General features: G+C 38.5%; 1 protein-coding gene and 1 non-coding gene across 2 annotated transcripts; both read right to left on the bottom strand.

Annotated features, from left to right (window-relative positions):
• Nucleotides 1–10,095: 10,095 nt before the first annotated feature.
• On the bottom strand, nt 10,096–12,378 carry LOC143553119 (dnaJ protein P58IPK homolog B-like). Its single transcript, XM_077043173.1, has 6 exons — nt 11,619–12,378; nt 11,171–11,425; nt 10,874–11,086; nt 10,708–10,788; nt 10,404–10,622; nt 10,096–10,326 (listed from the first exon to the last, which is right to left on the bottom strand). The coding sequence occupies exons 2-6, from the start codon at nt 11,408–11,410 to the stop codon at nt 10,219–10,221; spliced, it is 861 nt and encodes a 286-aa protein (XP_076899288.1). The 5' UTR covers nt 11,411–11,425; nt 11,619–12,378; the 3' UTR covers nt 10,096–10,218.
• Nucleotides 12,379–15,397: 3,019 nt separating this feature from the next.
• On the bottom strand, nt 15,398–15,469 carry TRNAE-UUC (transfer RNA glutamic acid (anticodon UUC)). The gene has a single exon. It is a non-coding gene; the product is annotated as a tRNA-Glu (tRNA).
• Nucleotides 15,470–21,725: the final 6,256 nt, after the last annotated feature.

Here is a 21,725-nt window from a genome sequence, read left to right as displayed (position 1 = left end):
ACATAACAATCATATATATAGAGACTAATCTAGGGTTTGCGTCTTATTCAACAAGAAATCCAAACCGGGCTGGGCTTGCCCTTTGGACTTCAAATAATAAACCGGGCCTACACCGAAAGGCCTACGAAACCCAACAAACTCCCACTCGGAGGCCTTGAGTACTCTCATCTGCACTCCTGATTGTACTTCTGTAATCTAAACATTTAACTTCTAGTTGCCACCGCCTTCTCATCAATTAACCTGAAGGCCCGTTGAAGCTCCCCGGAGGTCCAACACGTCAGTCACGGCTAAAACTGCCCCTAACCCGTTCTCTGTCCCTACCGGCTCCCACTGAAACAAACTACCAGATCCTGAGATATCCTGAGAACAAACACTCTCCGTATTCAGCAAGTAATTCACTGGAGAGACTTTTACAGCTGGAATACTGGTTTTCTTAATCCACTATCGATCTGGAACTGTAACTGAAACACGACCTGCGCTCCCACTGTCACGATGTTCTCTGACTGATTTAACCTTCCTAGCTCGTTCATCCTGAATCTTCACTTTGGCTCTGGGTTTGTTACTTGCAAAACGAACCTTCTTCTGCCCACGAGATTCTGTGAACCAGACTTTGTCTTTCACTAAAACTGGATCCACTCCTTTCGATGACATATCGACCATATATAACGAACCCATTTTTTTGCCACGAGCAACAACGAGATTCCCTTTGACTACTTTCCACTGCCCATTCCCGAACTTAACATCGTAACCCTGGTCATCCAACTGCCCAACAGAAATCAAACTTTTCTTCAAACTTGGAATAACCCTAACATCTTTCAAAGTCCAAGAAGTACCGGCTGAAGTTATCAAATCAACATCTCCCATACCCGTAACCTCTAGAATATTATCGTTCGCAAGTCGAACCTTTCCAAAATCCCCAAACTTTAGATTCTTTATCGTTTCACTACAGTGAGTGGCATGAAACGATGCACCAGAATCCATCACCCAAGCATCAACATTATCCTCAACACTAAGAACGTAAAACTCATCCTCTGGGCATTCTTCTGTAGTGTTGACTTTTGTAGCGTTCACCTCTTTCTTACCATTCGGACACTGATTCCTGAAGTGACCCTTCTCTTTACAACCCCAGCATTCAATATCATTACAAGTCCTAGACTGACTCCTCTTCCTACTCCCACCGCCTCGTTGTTTTCCCCTACCTCTGCCTTCTGTGACTAATATATCGCTTGATGATCCACTTGAATTTCTACTTCTTGAATCTTCTCCAAGAATCAAATCCCGAATCCCATCAAAAGTAATCTTTGTAGACGAACTATAAACCGCAGTCACTGTTTGCGACCAACTGTCGGGCAAAGAGGATAACAATAAAAGACATTAAACGCACACACGAAACTGAACACGACACGAAAGTAATAAACGACACGAGGATTTAACGTGGTTCGGTCTAAACTGACCTACGTCCACGGGTGGCAACTAGGTATATCTTTATTGATTGACCAATAATTACAAGTACATAACAATCATATATATAGAGACTAATCTAGGGTTTGCGTCTTATTCAACAAGAAATTCAAACCGGGCCGGGCTTGCCCTTTGGACATCAAATAATAAACCGGGCCTACACCGAAAGGCCTACGAAACCCAACACTCAGTTCAAGGTATATTACATAGAGTTTTAATTCGTTAACCAAGATTTTGTACCTGTAAAAGCATCGAAATTCATTCCTTGTATTCTATATTATATTCTGGGAAGGGAACTGGTAAAACATTATGGTAACATGAAGAAGATGACATGTAAATCATTAACATAAAGGTTTTATGAACGGATAAAAAAAAGCAACCGACTCATGTGAAGATGCAGGTTTACACCCACCAATATAAAGTTTTTCTTTCTTTATTATGACCATTAAATTATATATACATTGTATTTTGCGTTATACATTGATGACGGGGGTAGCCCAAAGTCTGTTAAATGACTTTCACATACTAACGCTAAAATGGTTAGAAGGTTAAAAGGTTCGTTTCCAGCCCAATTTAGGAAAACAAGTACGTGAACAGTAAGCACGTGCAACAGTACCACGTCAAATCACTGTTCACATCATCCCTCTGCCGTAAAAGAGGGGACACGCTCAGAAAAAGTAAATAATTATAATCATTAACCGAAGGTCAAAAGCTTCCCGCCCATAAATGGTCAACCCTCTACCAAACTGGAGGTTCACACTACAAGAAAACTGGGCAATTGCGACGACCTATCCGGTCGCAAAATGGTTGCAACTTCCCTATTGCGACCGTTTTGCAACCAAAAATGCTGTCGGAAAAACAAACGTCGTAATTGCCCTATTGCGACCGTTTTGCTACAGCAGTCGCAAATCTTGAAACCACTGTAGCCGTCGCAAATCTTGAAACCACTGCTGCGGTCGCAAATCTTGAAACCACTGCTGCGATCGCAAATCCTGAAACCACTGCTGCGGTCGCAAATCTTTCAACCACAGCTGCGGTCGCAAATCTTGAAACCACTGTTGCGGTCGCAAATTTTGCAACCACCGTTGCGATCAAGTCTTGCTACCTCTGTTGCACTGCAGCTGTCGCAAGTCTTGCTACCATTGCTCGGTAGCAAGTCTTGCAACTGCAGACTCGAGGCTGTTGGGTTTTAACAAGATTATCAAAGTGATAAAATCCTTATTTTACCAAAAACGCAGTGGATATAAGTTTTAAATCTTGTTAGTTTGTTATTGGATATGACCCGACTTGGATCAATACGTACTAGCCACATCAACTCTAATATGTGTCTTGGGCAGATCAATTCCAACAATCTCCCACTTGCACAAGATACATAGAAGATTGATGCAAGTAGCAAATACCGCCTAACTACGGTTTACTACCCCTAATACGCATGACGAAGTGCCATTCAATAACATCATCCCTTTCAAGTCCCATACTTGAAAATGATTTAGGTGAAACTATCATTTATCCTTTTGCCACAAATGTCATGTTAAATCCAGAGACACAGAGTGATCATTCTCTGTTGATTTAACTTGTCAGGCCTTAGACATTTAACTCTCAACGAATAAGAGGGACAAATCCCATATTGACTACATACGTCTCTCACTATCATCTTGTACTATACTTGAGCTTAGCCTTATCATCATCATCATCATCGTACTCAGTATATCCCACCATTAGCCTTATGTACTGACATATTTCAGAGCAGCGAAGAACTAAGTCAAAGCGTAATAGTCGATGAATATCAAGACCCAATATGTATCTCAGGTCGGAGGATACTATGAAGTTCGCCTTTTCTCAAATTCACTTATGATCACAAATCCCAAGGATTCCATGCAGTAAAATTAAGAGCGGGTCAGTCCAATATTTATCCCATAAATATCTATGAACCTTGGCAGCAACCCTTTGCTATATTCATACCTCATGAATATCTACCAATCCAAGTTCATAATAGTTTTACTTTCACATTTGTTCCCACAAATATGAACGACTACGGACGTTTAGAATAATTCAAATTATTCACGGATTTAAACATACTAAAATGGAACATAACTCAAGAACATGACCATAACCAAAACCATATGATTGAGTTAAAATAAAATTGTTCCAATATCCAAATACAAATTTTGATCAAATCCAATCACTAGAATATCGAAGTCCTAAGGCGCAAGTATGACCCTCATGCTTCGGCTTTTCAAGGAGTTTCGTGAGTGGGTCCGCAATGTTTTGATCAGTGTGAACTTTGCGAATACATATCTTTCCCTTTTCAACTTCATCCCTTATGTAGTTGAATCTCCGCTCAATGTGCCAGTCTTTTGATGTGCGCGGGGTTCCTTGATTTGAGCAATCGCACCCTCGTTGTCACAAAAGATTTCTAGAGGGTCCTGAATAGTACGGACTACCCCTAGATCGGTAATGAACTTTCTAATCCATGCAGCTTCTTGAGCTGCCAATGAGGCGGCGATGTATTCTGATTCAGTGGTGGATAAGGCTACCACATCTTGTTTTGCACTCTTCCATGAGACAGCACCACCATTGAGAACGAAAACATATCCCGATTGTGATCGAGAATCATCTCAATCAGTTTGGAAACTCGCATCAGTGTAACCCTTTACAACGAGTTCCTCCTCACCAGAGCCATATATTAGAAACATATCCTTAGTCCTTCTAAGGTATTTCAATATGCTCTTAACAGCCATCCAATGGCTAGTTCCCGGATTTTGTTGGTATCGACTTGTCATGCTCAAGGCGCATGACACATCCGGTCTAGTGCAAATCATGGCATACATGATGGATCCTATAGCAGATGCATATGGGATACCACTCATTTTGTCTTGCCCATCCTTTGAGCTTGGACATTGAGAAGCACTCAACATCGTTCCTCTTTGAATAGGTACCAAACCTTTCTTAGAGTTTTCCATCTTGAACCTTTTCAAGATCTTGTCTATGTATGCACTTTGATTCAAACCTATCAACCGCCTTGATCTATCCCTATAGATCCTTATTCCCAGAATATAGGCGGCTTCACCAAGATCCTTAATGGAAAAACAGCTTCCAAGCCAGGTTTTTACACCTTCCAAGGTTGGAATGTCATTTCCAAACAGTAATATGTCATCGACATATAATACCAGAAAGGTTATGATGCTCCCACTAGCTTTCTTATACACACAAGCTTCATCAGCGTTTTTGATGAATCCAAATTTCTTAACTTCATCATCAAAACGGTGATTCCAACTTCTAGATGCTTGTTTCAATCCATAGATTGATTTCTTCAACTTGCATACTTTGTTAGGATGTTGTGGATCGACAAAACCTTCAGGCTGAACCATATAAACATCTTCATTAAGATGCCCATTTAAAAAAGCAGTTTTGACATCCATTTGCCATATCTCATAGTCATAATATGCGACTATGGCAAACAATATCCTAATAGACTTTAGCATCGCCACGGGCGAGAAAGTTTCATCATAATTAACCCCTTGAGTTTGAGTGAAACCCTTTGCTACAAGTCTAGCTTTATAAGTATTCCATGCATATCAGTTTTCTTCTTGAAAACCCACTTACTTCCAACGAGTTTGGAATTTAGAGGTGGAGCAACCAAGTCCCATACTTGATTGTCATGCATGGATTGCATCTCAACATTCATGGCTTCTAGCCATTTGTCACAATCAGATTGCGACATTGCATCTCGGTATGTGGTGGGTTCATCCGAATCTACCACGTAGCATCCATCCATGAAAAATCCATATCTCTCAGGTGGGGTGCTAACTCTACCAGATTTGCGAATGTTTTGTGTGTTTTGATCAATCATTTGATCATCCTCAACAACCTCTTGTTGATAGCTAGTGTCAACCAAACGTGTATCGGCTTGTAGTTCTCGATCCTCTTCGAGTTCTACAGTTCTATCAGTTCCTTCCATAAGGAACCTTCTTTCCAAGAACTTAGCCTTTCGAGCTATAAACACTTTATGCTCGCTTGGATTGTAGAAATAATATCCCATCGAATCCGTGGGATATCCTACAAATATACACTTAGTGGATCGACATTCAAGTTTGTCAGGGGTGTAGATCTTAACATAAGCCTCACAACCCCATACCTTTAAATATGAAAATTTTGGAGCCTTTCCATGCCATATTTCAAAAGGTGTCCTATCTACTTTCTTGGTTGGTGCCATATTTAAAATACGGGCAGCGGAGATCAAAGCGAAACCCCAAAATGATCGCAGCGGAGATCACAGCGAAACCCCATCATGGATCGAACCATGTCCAATAAAGTTCGATTCCTCCTCTCGGACACACTATTATGTTGTGGTGTTCCAGGTTGAGTAAGTTGTGAGACAATCCCACAACTCCTAAGATGTTCTAGAAACGCATCATTGAGGTATTCACCTCCTCTATCAGAACGTAGTACGTTGATTGTTTTGTTGAGTTGATTTTGTACTTCATTTTGGAAGACTTTGAACATTTCAAAGGCCTCATTTTTGTGTCTTAACAAGAACACATACCCATAGTGACTATAATCATCGGTAAAGGTAATGAAGTATCTTTCACCATTTCTTGTCATTGTCCTAAAAGGTCCACATACATCCGAATGTATGATACCTAATAAGTTTTTCGCCCTCTCATTTGTTCCATTAAAGGGCTCTTTGGTCATCTTTCCCAATAAACAAGATTCACATTCATCAAATGAATCAACATTTGATTTCAAAAGACCATTCTTTCGAAGTGTATGAATACGATTCTTGTTTATGTGACCAAGACGACAATGCCAAAGAAAAGTATTACTCAAATCCATTTTAAGTCTTTTGGTGTTAGCTTGGTACAACGAGTTATCAATGTATGAGTCATCATGAATTAATTCATAAATGCCATTAAACGGCATCGCTTTAAAATAAAAGATATTATCCATGAAAACATAAATACCATTATCAACAAACTTAAAGTCATAACCAGATTGTCTTAATACATAAACAGAGATAATATTCCTAGTCAAACTAGGGGAATATAAAATGTTTTTCAAAATAATTTCCAAACCATTTGGAAGTTTTAAAACATAATCTCCTCGGGCTTGGACGTCAACCTTTGCTCCATTGCCCATGAAAAGACTTATATCTCCTTTCTTCACTTCATTTCTTCTTTTGAACCCCTGCAATGAATTGCATATATGAGTTCCACATCCGGTATCCAATACCCATGTGTTAGAAGAAATAATATTAAGATCAATGTGAATCATGAAAGTTGTACCTGAGGTTTGCCCCGCATCCCTCTTAGCTTTCAATTCCTTGAGATAGGTCGGACAGTTTCTCATCCAATGACCTATCTCACCACAACCAAAGCACGGATCCTCAGCGCTAACCTTTAGCTTCTTTGGTTTTGGTTCCGCCTTTGCCTTTCCCTTGAACCCCTTCTTGACTTGCCCCTTGCCAACGGCAACCCTTGCCTTTGGTTCCGGGTGATGCCTTTTCTTTGAGCCACCCTCATTGATCGCAAGAACGGGTAAAACCTTTTTACCCATGCCGGCTTCGGCTGTCTTAAGCATTGCGTGAAGCTCACCAATGCTTTTGCGTGAAGCATTGCGGAGACTCTCTTCAGGCTTCATGACGAATGTCTCAAACCTTTTAGTTAAGCCATTTAGGATCAAATCCATGGCTAACTCTTTTGAGACGGGACACTTAAGCCGTTCAAGCCGATCAATGTGGCTCTTCATCTTAAGTACATAAGATGAAACAGATTGGGTTTCTTCCATATGACACGCATGAAGCGCTCGAACCGTTTCGAATCGCTCAACCCGAGCTTGAGTAAGAAACATTTCCTTAAGCTGGGTAATCATGTCATACGCCCCATGATTCTCGAAATCCTTTTGGATCTCGGGAATCATTGTTCCCAACATGAGGCAAGAAACTTGCACCGAATCCTCGTTGTATTTCAGCCAATCCGCATAGGCATCCAAGTTGTTGACATCGGGTTCATCGGGAATAGGATCGTCTAAAATATAAGACTTCTTTTCTTGCTTGAGAACAATTCTCAAGTTTCGATACCAATCCATGAAGTTGTTAAAGTTTAGACGATCCTTATCCAGAATGGATCTTAGTGATAGATTATGCACGTGTGGGATAATTGCGTTCGGTGCGTTGTTTGCGGCCATCTAAAAGAATTTTAACAAAGTTCAAATTAGTATTTTCGATATTAATAAAATTTTAATCTTTAATACCCTTTAATGTCTCCAAGACAATTATTGATTAAAATCTAGAACCCAACGTTTCATTCAAATAGTAGTTAGGTGACCTTTATCCTACTATTCGAATTAACAAGGTAGTCAACGTTTGACAATTGCAACCCTTTGCAACTTCTAGTTTTATGGGATCGGTTAAACATTATATGTTTAGTTGGTATGTTAAATCCCATCAACACCTTTGAACGCCATGTTAAGGTGATCCTATAGTCATGGTTTCAAATCAAGTCGTCCTACTTATACACACGTGTGAGTTTACTCATACAAGTGGTTAGGTGATCCTAATGCCAAAGGTACTTGTAAAATCACCTTAAGATCACAAGTTTTCTTAAAAGTGCTTAGGTGATCCTAACCCACTATCAAGTCTACAAGTGACTAAGTGTCGTATAAAAGGATGGTGTTTAACTTGTTTTTAAAAGGGATTTTAGTTTTCTAAATTCTAGATTGGAAAACTATTTATTGTACCTTTCATTTGCATGCATTCAAATGTATGGTACTTAGTTGAAAAACCCATTTTCAAAATTCCTTTTAATAAAACCCATTTTATTATGAAATCATTAGCTATTAATAAAACCAATTTTTATTACCTAACGATTTCTAAGGAACCAATTTTATGCTGGTTGATTTTAAGTTGTTAAGCAAACCATATTGCAAATAATAAGTAAATCAACCAAGCAAGCATAAATTATACACAACCACAAGTTCATAACCATAGCCTCCTAATGTTGACCACACTTGTTGACCGAAGACAAGTGTGTCAAAAAGTCTCTCCTAAGGGACCCAAAAGAACATGCACTTGTGTCGGTGAACTCCCACTTGATTCCGCATCCATATGCTCCAAGTGTTTACTCCCGGTGTTGTGGTCTTCATCATTTTATTTGGGCTTCCATCCATGCATCTTCTTTTACAAAATATATCCTAATACATTTTTCTAGTAAAAGAAATACATCTAATCTACTTATTATTACAAGCCATATGAATGAATAAATAGATTACAAACCCAAATAAATATTACAACCAAATCGAATGAACAAACAACCAACACAATCATTCAACCAAACAAAAGGCCATGGCTAGGTTATGAACATCTATTACACATCCAAATATGCAATAATATAAGACCAAAATGGTTCCCCTTTTTGCCTCAAAACTTTCGGCCAAGCTTAAGCAAACCGAAAGTTTCGGGTTTTGTCCAAACAAACTAAACAATCATCCAAATGACTTGGTTTTTCAAGATTACCACATGCATGTAAAGTATAACCTTGAAAAACCATGGGGTAACCAAAACCCCTAAAATTTTCGGCCAAATGGTGAAACCCACCATAAAACCGAAAAATTTTGGGTCTAATGAAGCATGCATTCGTATAAGCGGCTCTTGATGCCATTGTTGGGTTTTAACAAGATTATCAAAGTGATAAAATCCTTATTTTACCAAAAACGCAGCGGATATAAGTTTTAAATCTTGTTAGTTTTAGTGTATAGAACCAATTCAATACATGCAAAACCCAAACCCGGATCCAAATACGAATTACACACTATCAAACACATGCATGTCACTATAAGTTCATGCATGTTAAACTACCTTTCAAGTAACCAAAGAAGTGTGAAAAGGATGATGATTGAAAGGCAAGAACTTGAATATGGAAGTTCCTCAAGCTAGTATACCCCAAGCTCCAACAAGACACCACTTCTAGCTAGGATTTGAACACTTGATAACCCTTTCTTCCTTGCCTTTCTTCCTTGGCCGAAAATCCAAGAGGAAAAGAGAAGAGAGAAACCTTTGTTACTTGTGTATAATTAATTATGTGTTATGAAAGAAGGAAAGAGAAAGACTTGGTTTTATTCAAAAGCATCTTTCTCTCCACCAATGATATCCATTGCATGTCTCCACTACCTCAACCTTAATAATAAAATAATATCAAGTGTAAGAGATTCCTTTACATTATTAGTATTATTAATTTTGTTTTATAACATAAATATATATCCATATATATATTTATAAGATATAACAAAACTTATTACATGTTGGGTGACATGCTTAGTAACCATTATTCACATATTGTTATTTAACCAACTTAATTAACAACATGTAATGTTCTCTCATAAAACATAAATCATCCATATGATTTGTTTATTACACAAGTACATTTTTATTTAGAAACCCTTTTCCAAATAACTCAAGTGTCAATATTCATTTACTTATGATCATATCATACATAAACAAATATTCTCGGTGTTTGTCTAGCTTGTTATTGGATATGACCCGACTTGGATCAATACGTACTAGCCACATCAACTCTAATATGTGTCTTGGGCAGATCAATTCCAACAAAGACAACCAAAAATAATTGTTCAAAATATATATAAATATAGACACAAACACACAGAAACAAATCAAACTATAAATTTGTATCAAAGAAATTCAATATAAACCAAAAGTTATTCGAGTTCTATAAACAAACAAAAAAATGTTACTCTAGCTAATCAAAAATCAAAAACCATAACTACCATACTTTTGAATGTTAGCCAATTACATACTTCAATGTCTTCACCATGATCATATCGTGCACGCTTGTCATCGTCTCCAAGGATCTGCAATCAACAGTAATCGGGTCAACGGTCAACCTAATAAAGGTCACCAGTTTGACTCAAAAGGGTAAAGAAAGAACCTCATATGCAGCAGCTATTTCTCTGAATTTATTTTCTGCTTCTTCTCTATTATCTACATTTTTATCCAAGTGCCATTGCAAAGCTAGCTTTTTATAAGCTTGTTTTATCTCAGATATCGTTGAAGTCTTCGACACACCTAAAATCTTATACCAATCTTTCCGTTGACTTATTTTCAAAGCTTTCTCCGCCTTCATAAGTGACTCCCAAATGCTCATATCCTTTAAAAAATATCATTTCTATAATTACAAACAAACATATACAACTGGCATCAATAATATAACCGAGTTTAAACTTTAAACAAACCCGAGGAGATTTTTCTGCAGCTGATTTGATATCTGCAACGGCTCCTTCCCAATCTTCGGTCAATAATTTGGTATCACCCCTCTGAGAATAATGGATTCAAATAAGTTATAAAAACATTCAAACATAACTTTTTAATATTATGATTATGTGTGTGACATTAACAAACCTGAACCAAAGCTTCGGTATGTTCTTCATCGACGGTGAGAACTTCTATGCATGCATTTATAGCATCTTTTCCTCTACCAAGCTTAACCAAAAGCTTACATAACCCTAGATGAAGATACATATTATGTGCCACGTGATCGGGGTCTAAAGCAATGGCAGACTTGTAATCTTCCACATCAACACGCAGTTTCCCCTTCTTTGCATTATCTTCCGCCTGCAACAAAAGTCAAAGTTTGACTTCTAGACAAAAAGTCAAAGACTAGGAGACATACAAAATTCAATCAGTAGTTGGATTTACAAGTTTTGTCTTTTTGAGTAAATTCTTCAATGCAAAATATGCTTTCTTCAATTCACCGTGTTCTGGATCGAGGCGGAGCCCTTTCTGGTAATGCCTAGTAGCAACATCATGATCAGCCAAATAATAATAAGCACGACCACGAAGCAGTAATGCATCTAAATTATCCTCATCTTCTTTAAGTATGAATCTCGCTTCTGAAATCGCCTCTGCATAATTCTTAGCAGCTATTAATAACCTCATTTTTAGTATCTTAGCCTGAAATTTAAACATAACATACAACATATAAATAGTTAGAAACATACAAAATATTGGATATCCTAGTGTCTGGATTGAATTGGGTATTCGACCAGTCAAAGTGTTGAAGCTCAAGTCTCTACAATAAGAATAATTAAAGATAGTTAACATGTTAAATTGCCCTTTATAAGCTCCAATTGATAAAAGGACTTACATACGCTTCAACGGTTCATCGTCTGCCCTATGTCTTCAGGTATTGAACAAGTAAATAATTCTTCAAGCTCCTGCACTAAAAGTATATTAAGCACATTAATCGTGTTTTAACTCATTATTTTGTCTGTCATATGTTATCAACTTACAATCTCTTATTAGTCAATGATGTCATAGTATGTCCTATGTCTCAGCAAAATAACAATTAAAGATACAAAAACTCGGTTCATGTCGGTTTTGTTGGTTATAGAATTGCTCATAACCAAACTGACTTGCTACTTTCAGTATAAAAAAACACACAAACCGACCCATCGGTTTGTTCAACAGACTCATCACCTTCTAGTGTGATTTCTGCTCATTTTTAGATGAAGAAATCTTTTCTTCTGTAACAACATACGTTATTGGGTATTGAGAGTATACAAAAGCCCAAAGATTGTTGACCAACATAAATATATAATATGAATTATATAAATCGCAAATATTAATTTAACAGAAATTATTGAAATACTTGATACCTGTTTTTAAGGGATGGGCTTTTATATAAATTATACATGATGTTCCACCTGAATTTAGACATTCATGAAGATATTTTGAAACAACACATCTACAATGAAAAATTGAACACAATTATATGAGAAAGTGGAAACTAATGATAATATATGCAGCGAAATCAATTATTCAATTCATGTTTGATTTTACACACAAAAAGGTAACAGAAACTCACCTCCACCTTGTTAGTTGCATTTTGATTTTGTTAGAAATTTAGGATTAGCATATTAGTTTCCATTAGCATATTCATTCGAAACTCTAAGAAGTGCATCTGCTGCGAGGACGATTGTTTTCGAGATCAACTTTGACGTCATCACCTCACCAAATTTCCGTTTCCGAGAACCTTCAAACCTATTGGCAACATTATTAAGCAAACCAGATTTTCATCCAAATCAAGAAGACAAGAACTATCTGCAGATCCAAACAACAAATATTATGCTATTTCTAATTTTATAATTTACATGCATTTACTAAACGTTACAAAAGCATTCATATGTTAATGAATACACAAGTGATTTACATGTTTAAATATTCTTAATGATCACTCTAATCAATAGATAAAATCCATAAAAGTTGCAAATGAAAAGCGAATCAAAGGGGAGGCAAAAACTCACACAAGTTTTTTATCAAACACATGGTGTGCATGTATAACATGCTCATTGTTCAAATCACCTGATAACACAGTGGATGATAAATATAATATGAGCCCTAATTTAGAGGTTTCATAACAAATCAACATGAATAAATTTCGATTGGTAGTTAAATTAGCAGCTATAAACAGCATACATGAGCCATAATTTAGTTGGATATTTGTTTTAAGCTGTCCCGATAAGAAATCCGTACACAGAGTATAAGAGCCCTAATTTAGAGTTCTTAAAACAAATGAAATCAACATGAACAAATCTCGATTGCTAATTAGATTTAAAAATTAACAACTATAAACATACCTCGATTTCGTTTATCATCCACTGTGTAATGGATTCATAGCTCAAATTCGTCGGAAATTTACGCAATCTGTTACCGCATTGTAGAACGCTTTGCCGCCGGATATTTGCAGAGCTCAATCGGAGAAGAAAATGGTGCAGCTAAAGTGACGAGATTTGCTACAGTTAGTCGAAGAAGATGACGAGAAAGTCGCCGGAACTGAAGCAGTCTGTTTCCGAATCTAGAGCGATGGATACTAAATTTGTGAAATAAGGTTTGATTGTGAATATCATTAGGGATTGATGGCGAGGGATTCGGCTTTGAATCTATTTGTTCAAAGTGTGGCTCTAGATTAAGAAATTTTAATATCCGTTTTATTATCAGTCTTAAAATGAATAAAACAATGGATAACAACACCAATTTTTTTTATCCGTTTTCTCCCGGGCCATAATGGTTTCAAATATTCCGACCGTTTAGAATGAACGGTTGCAAACACTCCGACCGTCTAGCTTCCGGTAGCAAAAATTCCGACCGCCTAGCCTACAATAGCAAATATGTCGACCGCTTAAATGAAAGGTTGCAAAAACTCCGACCGTCTAGCCTTCGGTAGCAATAATTCCAACCACCTAGCCTACAATAGCAAATATTCCGACCGCTTAAATCAAAGGTTGCAAAAACTCCGACCGTCTGGCCTCCGGAAGCAAAAATTCCGACCGCCTAGCCTACAATAGCAAATATTCCGACCGCTTAAATGAACGGTTGCAAAAACTCCGACCGTCTAGCCTCCGGTAGCAATTATTCCAACCGCTTAGCTACTGTGTCAAGTAACTATGCTTTTCGGTAGCAAATTTCCTAAATCGGTAGCTAAAATTGCCACCGTTTTTTTCGGTAGCAAATTTTGGTAGCAATTGCTCAATTTTCTAGTAGTGTCATTAGATTATCCATCAGACAAAAGGCTTGGATTCCTTCCCCTATAAAAGGAACACAACTCAGCCATAACAAGAACACACCAGATCTGAGAGTTAATATATACTCTCTGATCTTCTCTTCTTCTTTGAGAAACTTGCACTTTGCTTGCTTCTTTCTTACTCCATAAACTACACAGCTTCATCAAGAAATATCCAAAACTAGTTCCAAACATCACGGTTTTGGATCCTTGGTGAACTATAACGAATAACAACTAAACTAGTGAACCTCACTCTACGTTTTGCAAACGTAGAGGGACCCAACGACCTGCGTTAGGAAAATCGGAACCCTTGAAGCCTGTTAGCCTAACCAGTCTATTCACTATCATTGGTCTTATAATTGTTGTAGCAACAAATTGGCGCCCACCGTGGGGCTACGCCGTTTACTTTATCTTAAAGACCAGTAGTGTAGCTCCATTTTCATCAAAATCGTCATGTCAGAAAGTGAATCTCCCGAAGAAGTCAATCAAGTGTCAAGAACACCGACACCAAAAGCCAGCCCACAAATTCCGACTGCAACCACACCATTTTCCACTCCGTGAGGTACTTCGACGGGACTTTTGCTCCCCGATTTTTCACCTTTCCGAACTCCAACACCTTCACGATCTAGAGTTCATTCTCCTCATGTAGCAGTGAACCAGATACCTACTACAGGCCAAGCAGCTAGGAAGAAATGTAAAGAACGAGAGTTGTTGAAACTAGCATATTGGAAGATCAATCAGCCAAAATAACCATGAGCGGCTACGATATTATAAGTTTCTTCTTCTTGACCGAATATGTAACCTTCATTAGCAGATTCATTTTCTGTGGTTTCCCTAGATCAAACTAGAGGTTACCAAAGAACCATGCATAGCACTAAATAGGGAGCCGCCGAATACACCAGCAACGCCTAGCATGTGAAATGGGTGCATAAGAATATTGTGCTCAGCCTGGAATACAATCATGAAGTTGAAAGTACCAGAAATTCCTAGAGGCATACCATCAGAAAAGCTTCCTTGACCAATTGGGTAGATCAAGAAAACAGCAGTCGCAGCTGCAACAGGAGCTGAATATGCAACAACAATCCAAGGTCGCATACCCAGACGGAAACTAAGCTCCCACTCACGACCCATGTAACAAGCTACACCAAGTAAGAAGTGTAGAACGATTAGTTCATAAGGACCACCATTGTATAACCATTCATCACGTTCCATAATCAACTTCCTTTCGTCTCCCAGGCAGATTTGACAAATACATATCACTTGATATAAAATATAAAGTCCCACTGAGTAGACTATTAGAAGGACTTTACAAAGATGGATCACTTGATAGAAAATCCCACTCCTTATAGTCTTGAGTATTGGTATACCCCTAGAGGGACTTGAACCCTCGTTTTCTCCGTGAAAGAGAGAGGTCGTAACCACTGGACCATAGGGGCCTTTGGCCACCTTACCTTAATATAACTCAGGTCGAGAGCCACCTTTTGGAGATGAATAGGAGATGAATAAAACCAAAAAACTCGTTAACTATTCTGGAGGTTAATGGTAATCAAATCGAACTTTTCCATTAAATTACAACCTTGAAACTTGATTTCATTGGTCTTTCTCGTCTTTATATCTCTCATTCACAAAGGGTTCTGCGCTGGATCCAAGATCCTTTACTATCCAGTGGATTCAAGGTGCTTTACCAAAATAGTATTGGACCACTTAAATTATAGATTGATAAAAATGAGTGGATAGCTAGGAACACTAAGGTACACAAAGGATTCATAATAGAGATTATGTAAGTGTATTTCTGTATATAAAAAGAATTAGGGGCTTTAAATTGGTAGAAATGATCAAGGAGTACTTCCCAGATTCCGATCCAGATTATACTTCTATTCACCGATTAAGTAAATAACTATCAAGAACGAAGTAATCCTTTAACTTTGTTTAAGGTCCCCTGTTTTTGAGAAAGGAGAATAGGAACGAAAAAAAAAGCAAAGAAATAGAAAGACTGAATGAAATTGCACTAGAATTTTTTTTTCCCTCTCTATATAGAGATATAATTCTTATCATGATTCGCGAACTAATCCAACGTCTAATTGGATAATTGGATTTCGTAATTGAAAACGTTAGGTTGAAATATCTATATCTATTTATATTGTTACAAGAAACATTTTATTCAAGGATTAAGTTATTACTCAACAAAGAAGAATTTAAATTATTAAAAGATAAGATGATTTCAGAAGCAATATATATAGCAGACAGAATTCCAGTGTCTAATGGGGACCCTACAATGGATTTAATTTTATATCTATCTATCCTACAAACATATCAAGAAAAAGAATAATGGACGGGTCCTTAGATTTATTTGTGACCTTTGAGGAGCCGTATGAGATGAAAATCTCATGTACGGTTTTGCAATAGGGATGGGAACAGTGATGTTATCATCTACTATGATTATCTAACAGTTCAAGTACAGTTGATATAAACATCCCGGAGCGTGTCGACTTGACACCGGAAGGGGTAGCAAGACATTTCTTACAATTAAAGTCTATTCTTAACCAACACGTGAGCCAAGAAAGAGAAAAGGGGATAAGAATAAGGCTGGATTATGACGATCTGGAACCCTCACTGTCACTCGGACCTCCACCTCCCCCTCTTACTAGCTCACAACCAGCTGCTTCTCATTTGGAAACTGGACCAGGTGTAACCTACCAAACTTTTTACCCAACTCCTTATGCCTACGGGAGGCCAAGCCCAACGGATTTCCCTTTGTTCACTTCACAACCCCTTGGGCACGAGACCACTCTCGAACAAATATGGCAGTCACCAGCTTCAAGTGTTCCTCCTTCTACAACCACTGCATGGGAGCAAGCCATGTTGGTCTTACCCTTGGCTCGGAGTGCAGCAATGAGCGCTCCCATGGGAACAAATCAAATAGCAACAACTACTGAAAGCCTTTAAGGCTTTAACCTCATGCCTCAGACGATGGCTCAAATGATGGCACACTTCCCTTGGACCCAGCTCATCAACCAAGCGTTGAGTACTCTCCAAGGAGCAACAAGTCATAATCTTGCTACAAGGGTAGAAGTAGACCTTGCAAAGCCCTATAATCCCGGTAACCTATCTTGTTTCTCTCAACAAATCGCCGATATGACTCTCAAACTAAAATCAAGATGCAATCCCATATAAAAACATATGATGGGACCGAGGATCTCGAAGACAACCTCCAGATCTTTACTGGTGCTGCCAGAATTGAAAAGAGGTCCCACGCTGAATGTTGTTTAATGTTCATGCAAACGCTTGTCGGATCAGCCAGGATATGGTTCAACGACCTTCCTTCCCAAAGTGTTCTAAGCTTCGATGATCTGAGCAAAGGATTCTTGGCCAACTCTTCACAACAAAGGAGGTTTGTCAAGGATTCCACGATACTTTTTTAGATAAAACGAAAAGATGACGAAAGCCTTCGAGACTTCATAGAAAGATATAAGAAGGAAGGGTTGACATATGTGAGGGCCGACGAAAAAATGTGGGTGGCAGGCTTCATGAACGCCATCACCTCTAAATACCTCACAAGGGACTTTAACAAGTGCCTACCTAAAACCCTTGAAGAAGCTCTTGAATGAGCTGAGGCTCATATCCGAGGAGAAGAGGCCGCTGATTTCAATGAACAAAGAAAAAGAGCTCCTGGTTGGCGAGGCAATAGCCCCAACCGAAAGAGATGAAATTTCACCCTATGATAGACACCCAAGTAGCTCAGATCAACGAAGGCCTAAAGGTCGGAACCTTCCTAGCAGGGAAAAGACTGTGAACTTCACAGCTCTAACCAAAACCCCTCAGGAAATCCTTGCCACCGAAGAAGTGAAACACAGCTTCCGACCTCCTCGACCCTTGCCCAAAAGCAAGAAAATGAAAAATCCACTCAGTTTTGTGACTTCCACGAAGAAAAATGTCACCACACCAACGATTGCTTTCAACTCAAGAGAAGAATTGAGGAATCTGTTAAGTCCGGAGAATTGGCCCATTTGGTAAAAGGGGTCAAGGAGAATATGGCCGAAAGAAAAAGCAAAGAAGTGAATATGGTGAATATAGACAAAGGTTTTCCCCACACACGACAAGGCTTGGAGGCTTGAGAGCTTCAATGCGTCTGTTTCCCACCACCTCAAGGTGACTTACTCTCAAACCCTTTGGTGGTAGAAGCGAACGTAGGAACACTCAAAACAAGCAAAGCCTACATTGACACAGGGGCGGCCACAGAGATCATGTATGAAAGGTTCTTCAACCGACTTAGTGAGGAAGAGCGTTCAAGGCTTCAACCTTTCGAGTCATCTATAAAAGGTATCGCCGATATACCATTGAAGCCTTTGGGCCAACTAAACCTTGATGTCTATTTTAGTGAAGGCAAGATGAAGAAAACCAAACCACTCACTTTTGTGGTTATCAACATACCTTCCTACTATGATGTAATCAGAGGAAGGCCAGGACAATGTGCGTTCAACATGGCTGTCTCGGTTGGTCAAGGTGCCGTAAAGTTTCCCACCAATAGGGGAATTGCAACCCTTCAACCCACCCAAGAGGTTTACACGGTTGAAGGGGAAAGTTCAAGAAACGAAAATGGCGAACAAGGCTTTATCATAAACCCAAAGTATCCTGAACAAAATGTACGGGTAAACACAAGCCTTTCCAAAGAAACTCTCTCGCACCTTGAGAAGCTGTTGATACACTATAACGATGTCTTTTCTTGGTGCCCGGAAGACATGACGGGCATCCCTAGAAGCATTGCAGAGCATGAGATAAAAATACCACCCGATGTCAAGCCTGTTGTCTAAAAGAAACGGAACCTGGCTCCTGAACGAAGCTTGGCAGCATGCCAAGAAGTTGAAAAGCTTGTCCTAGCTGGGATCCTACGTGAGGTCAAATATCAGTCTTGGGTTGCTAATCCAGTCATGGTTCGGAAGCCTGACAAGTCTTGGAGGATGTGCATCAACTTCAAAGACTTGCACAAGGCATGCCCGAAAGATTGCTATCCTTTACTCGAGATGGACCTCAAGGTTGACTCTTTAACCGGCCATCCCTTTAAGTGTTTTCTCGACGCTTACAAGGGTTATCATCAAATTCTCATGAAAGTAGAGGATGAAGAAAAAAACTGCATTCCACACGGACAAAGGTATTTTTTGTTATCAAAAGATGCCTTTTGGCCTACGAAATACCGGAGCAACCTATCAACGTTTGATTGACAAAGCATTTGCCAGCCAAATTAGCAGAAACTTAGAAGCTTATGTCGACAATGTGGTAATCAAAAGCAAAACCGATCATCAAATGCTCTATGGCATACAAGAAACCTTCCAAAACCTGAGGAAGATCAACATGAAACTCAATCCTGGAAAATGTTCATTCGGGTTCGAAGAAGGCAAGTTTTTGGGACACATTGTGGGGAAACAAAACATAAAAGCCAATCCCAATAAAGTCAGGGCTGTTCTTAAAACTAAATTTCCACAAAGGAAAAAAGAAGTGGAAAGTCTGAACGGAAGGCTTGCAGCCTTGAAGCTTTTTACCTCCAAGCTCGCTGCGAAATCCCTACCCTTCTTCAAAAAACTAATGGTTTGCACCAATAAAAAAGAATTCAGGTGGACGGAAGAAGCGGAAGAAGCCTTCAACCAAATGAAGCAACACTTGGCTTCACTTCCAGCTATTGCAGCTCCCGAAACAGGAGAATTGATCTTTGTCTATCTCTCAGTGGCTGAAGAAGCATTAAGCGCGGTCCTAACCATCGAACGAAACAAAGTTCAGGTATCCATTTATTTCTTTAGTAAAACGTTAAAACTGGCAGAGATCAAATATCCTCCTATGGAAAAACTTGCCCTGGCCTTAATTCAAACTGCCAGAAGGCTTCGAAGGTACTTTCAACCACACCCTATACAAGTGATCACTGACCAACCCATCAAGAGTGTGCTTGAAAAACCAGAAAATTCAGACCGATTGGCCAAATGGGCTGTGGAGCTAGGTGAACATAACATCAGCTATGTCTCAAGAAAAGCTGTCAAAGCCCAAGTATTGGCAGATTTCATTGTAGAAATCCCGAAGCAAGTCATTCATGAAATACATACAACTGCCACTGAACTCTGACCCTGAAGCTTGGAGGCTTTTTACCAATGGAGCTTCCAGCATTGAAGGGTCAGGAGCTGGGCTCATTTTAATCAACCTCGAAGGGTTAGAATTTACATATGCTCTACGACTTGAATTTTAGACCACCAACAACAAAGCCGAATATGAATGTAAGGCCCCGTACCCGATAGCCCTACTTTAAAGTTGGATTTACTCATAAACACAGTTCTACAAATCAGAGTTTATTAAAACTTTTCGCGGAATATAAAACATCAACCATTCGTTACAAAACATTAAATATTTTCTTTGATACCATAACACAAAACATTATAATTAAAACATCTTTACTTCTATATTCAGATGCCAGCCGTTCAATCCATGCTATGTGCCATCCTCATACTAACTCTATAATCAGCTCACCTGCGTGCATACTAAAAGTCAGCTACGCTGAGTGAGTTCTAGTTAATCAGGCGACATACAATACATACACATATCTTACATACATACATATCTTAACCTGTATAAATATCCATAAGAGGAACGTCACATAATATCTATTAAAAGAACCATGGGTATTGCCCGTGCTATATATATAATCCATAGAAGGACGCTCTGTATAAATTCTCCATAGAAGGACGCTCTATATACTTCCATAGAAGGAACATCCTATATATTTCCATAAAAGGAACATCCTATATATTTCCATAGAAGGAACACCATGCTTTCCATTAAAGGAACACTATGCTTTCCATTAAAGGAACACTATGCTTTCCATTAAAGGAACACTGTACTTTCCATTAAAGGAACATTATGCTTTCCATTAAAGGAACACTATGCTTTCCATTAAAGGAACACTCAATATATTTTATCCGTAGAAGGAACTATGTACATAATTTATTATTTAATATCCATATAAGGAGACAATCACTATACTTGGCAATACATGCAATATCCGAAGATCGTTCACGTACCGACAAGCAATCATCCTTACATTACATACAATATTCAAATCTATATTTATAACATGACAGTACGTGCAATATCCGAAGATCGTTCACGTACCGACAAGCAATCATCCTTACATTACATACAATATTCAAATCTATATTTATAACATGACAGTACGTGCAATATCCGAAGATCGTTCACGTACCGACAAGCAATCATCCTTACATTACATACAATATTCAAATCTATATTTATAACATGACAGTACGTGCAATATCCGAAGATCGTTCACGTACCGACAAGCAATCATCTTTACATTACATACAATATTCAAATCTATATTTATAAAATGACAGTACGTGCAATATCTGAAGATCGTTCACGTACTGACAAGCTTTCATCTTTACATTACATACAATATTCAAATCTATATTTATAACATGACAGTACGTGCAATATTCGAAGATCGTTCACGTACTGACAAGCTTTCATTCTCATTCAAGACATATATAGATAACATATAAATCATACATGGCATACACTTACCAATTTAGGGTGAGTGTATTAACGATCACATCGAGTATGCACACAGCCCCGAAAACATAACAAGGAATGGGGCTAGAAACTCACTTGAACTCGGTTACGTTCACTGTTGAT

Source organism: Bidens hawaiensis, unplaced genomic scaffold (assembly GCF_021521415.1).
Source record: "Bidens hawaiensis isolate Kalapana, Puna unplaced genomic scaffold, B.hawaiensis_p1.1 tig00017148_1, whole genome shotgun sequence".
NCBI classification, from domain to species: domain Eukaryota; kingdom Viridiplantae; phylum Streptophyta; class Magnoliopsida; order Asterales; family Asteraceae; genus Bidens; species Bidens hawaiensis.
Note: the sequence above shows the minus strand (reverse complement) of the source record. Positions and strands in the feature narration are given on the sequence as shown.

What these genes read in the sequence shown, in the direction of transcription:
- LOC143553119 (XM_077043173.1), bottom strand. Translation starts at nt 11,410, where the DNA reads ATGAGGTTATTAATAGCTGCTAAGAATTATGCAGAGGCGATTTCAGAA. An exon ending in ATACCGAAGCTTTGGTTCAG is followed by an intron (nt 10,789 to 10,873) that starts GTTTGTTAATGT and finishes CATTATTCTCAG; the next exon opens with AGGGGTGATACCAAATTATT. An exon ending in AAATAGCTGCTGCATATGAG is followed by an intron (nt 10,327 to 10,403) that starts GTTCTTTCTTTA and finishes TGTTGATTGCAG; the next exon opens with ATCCTTGGAGACGATGACAA.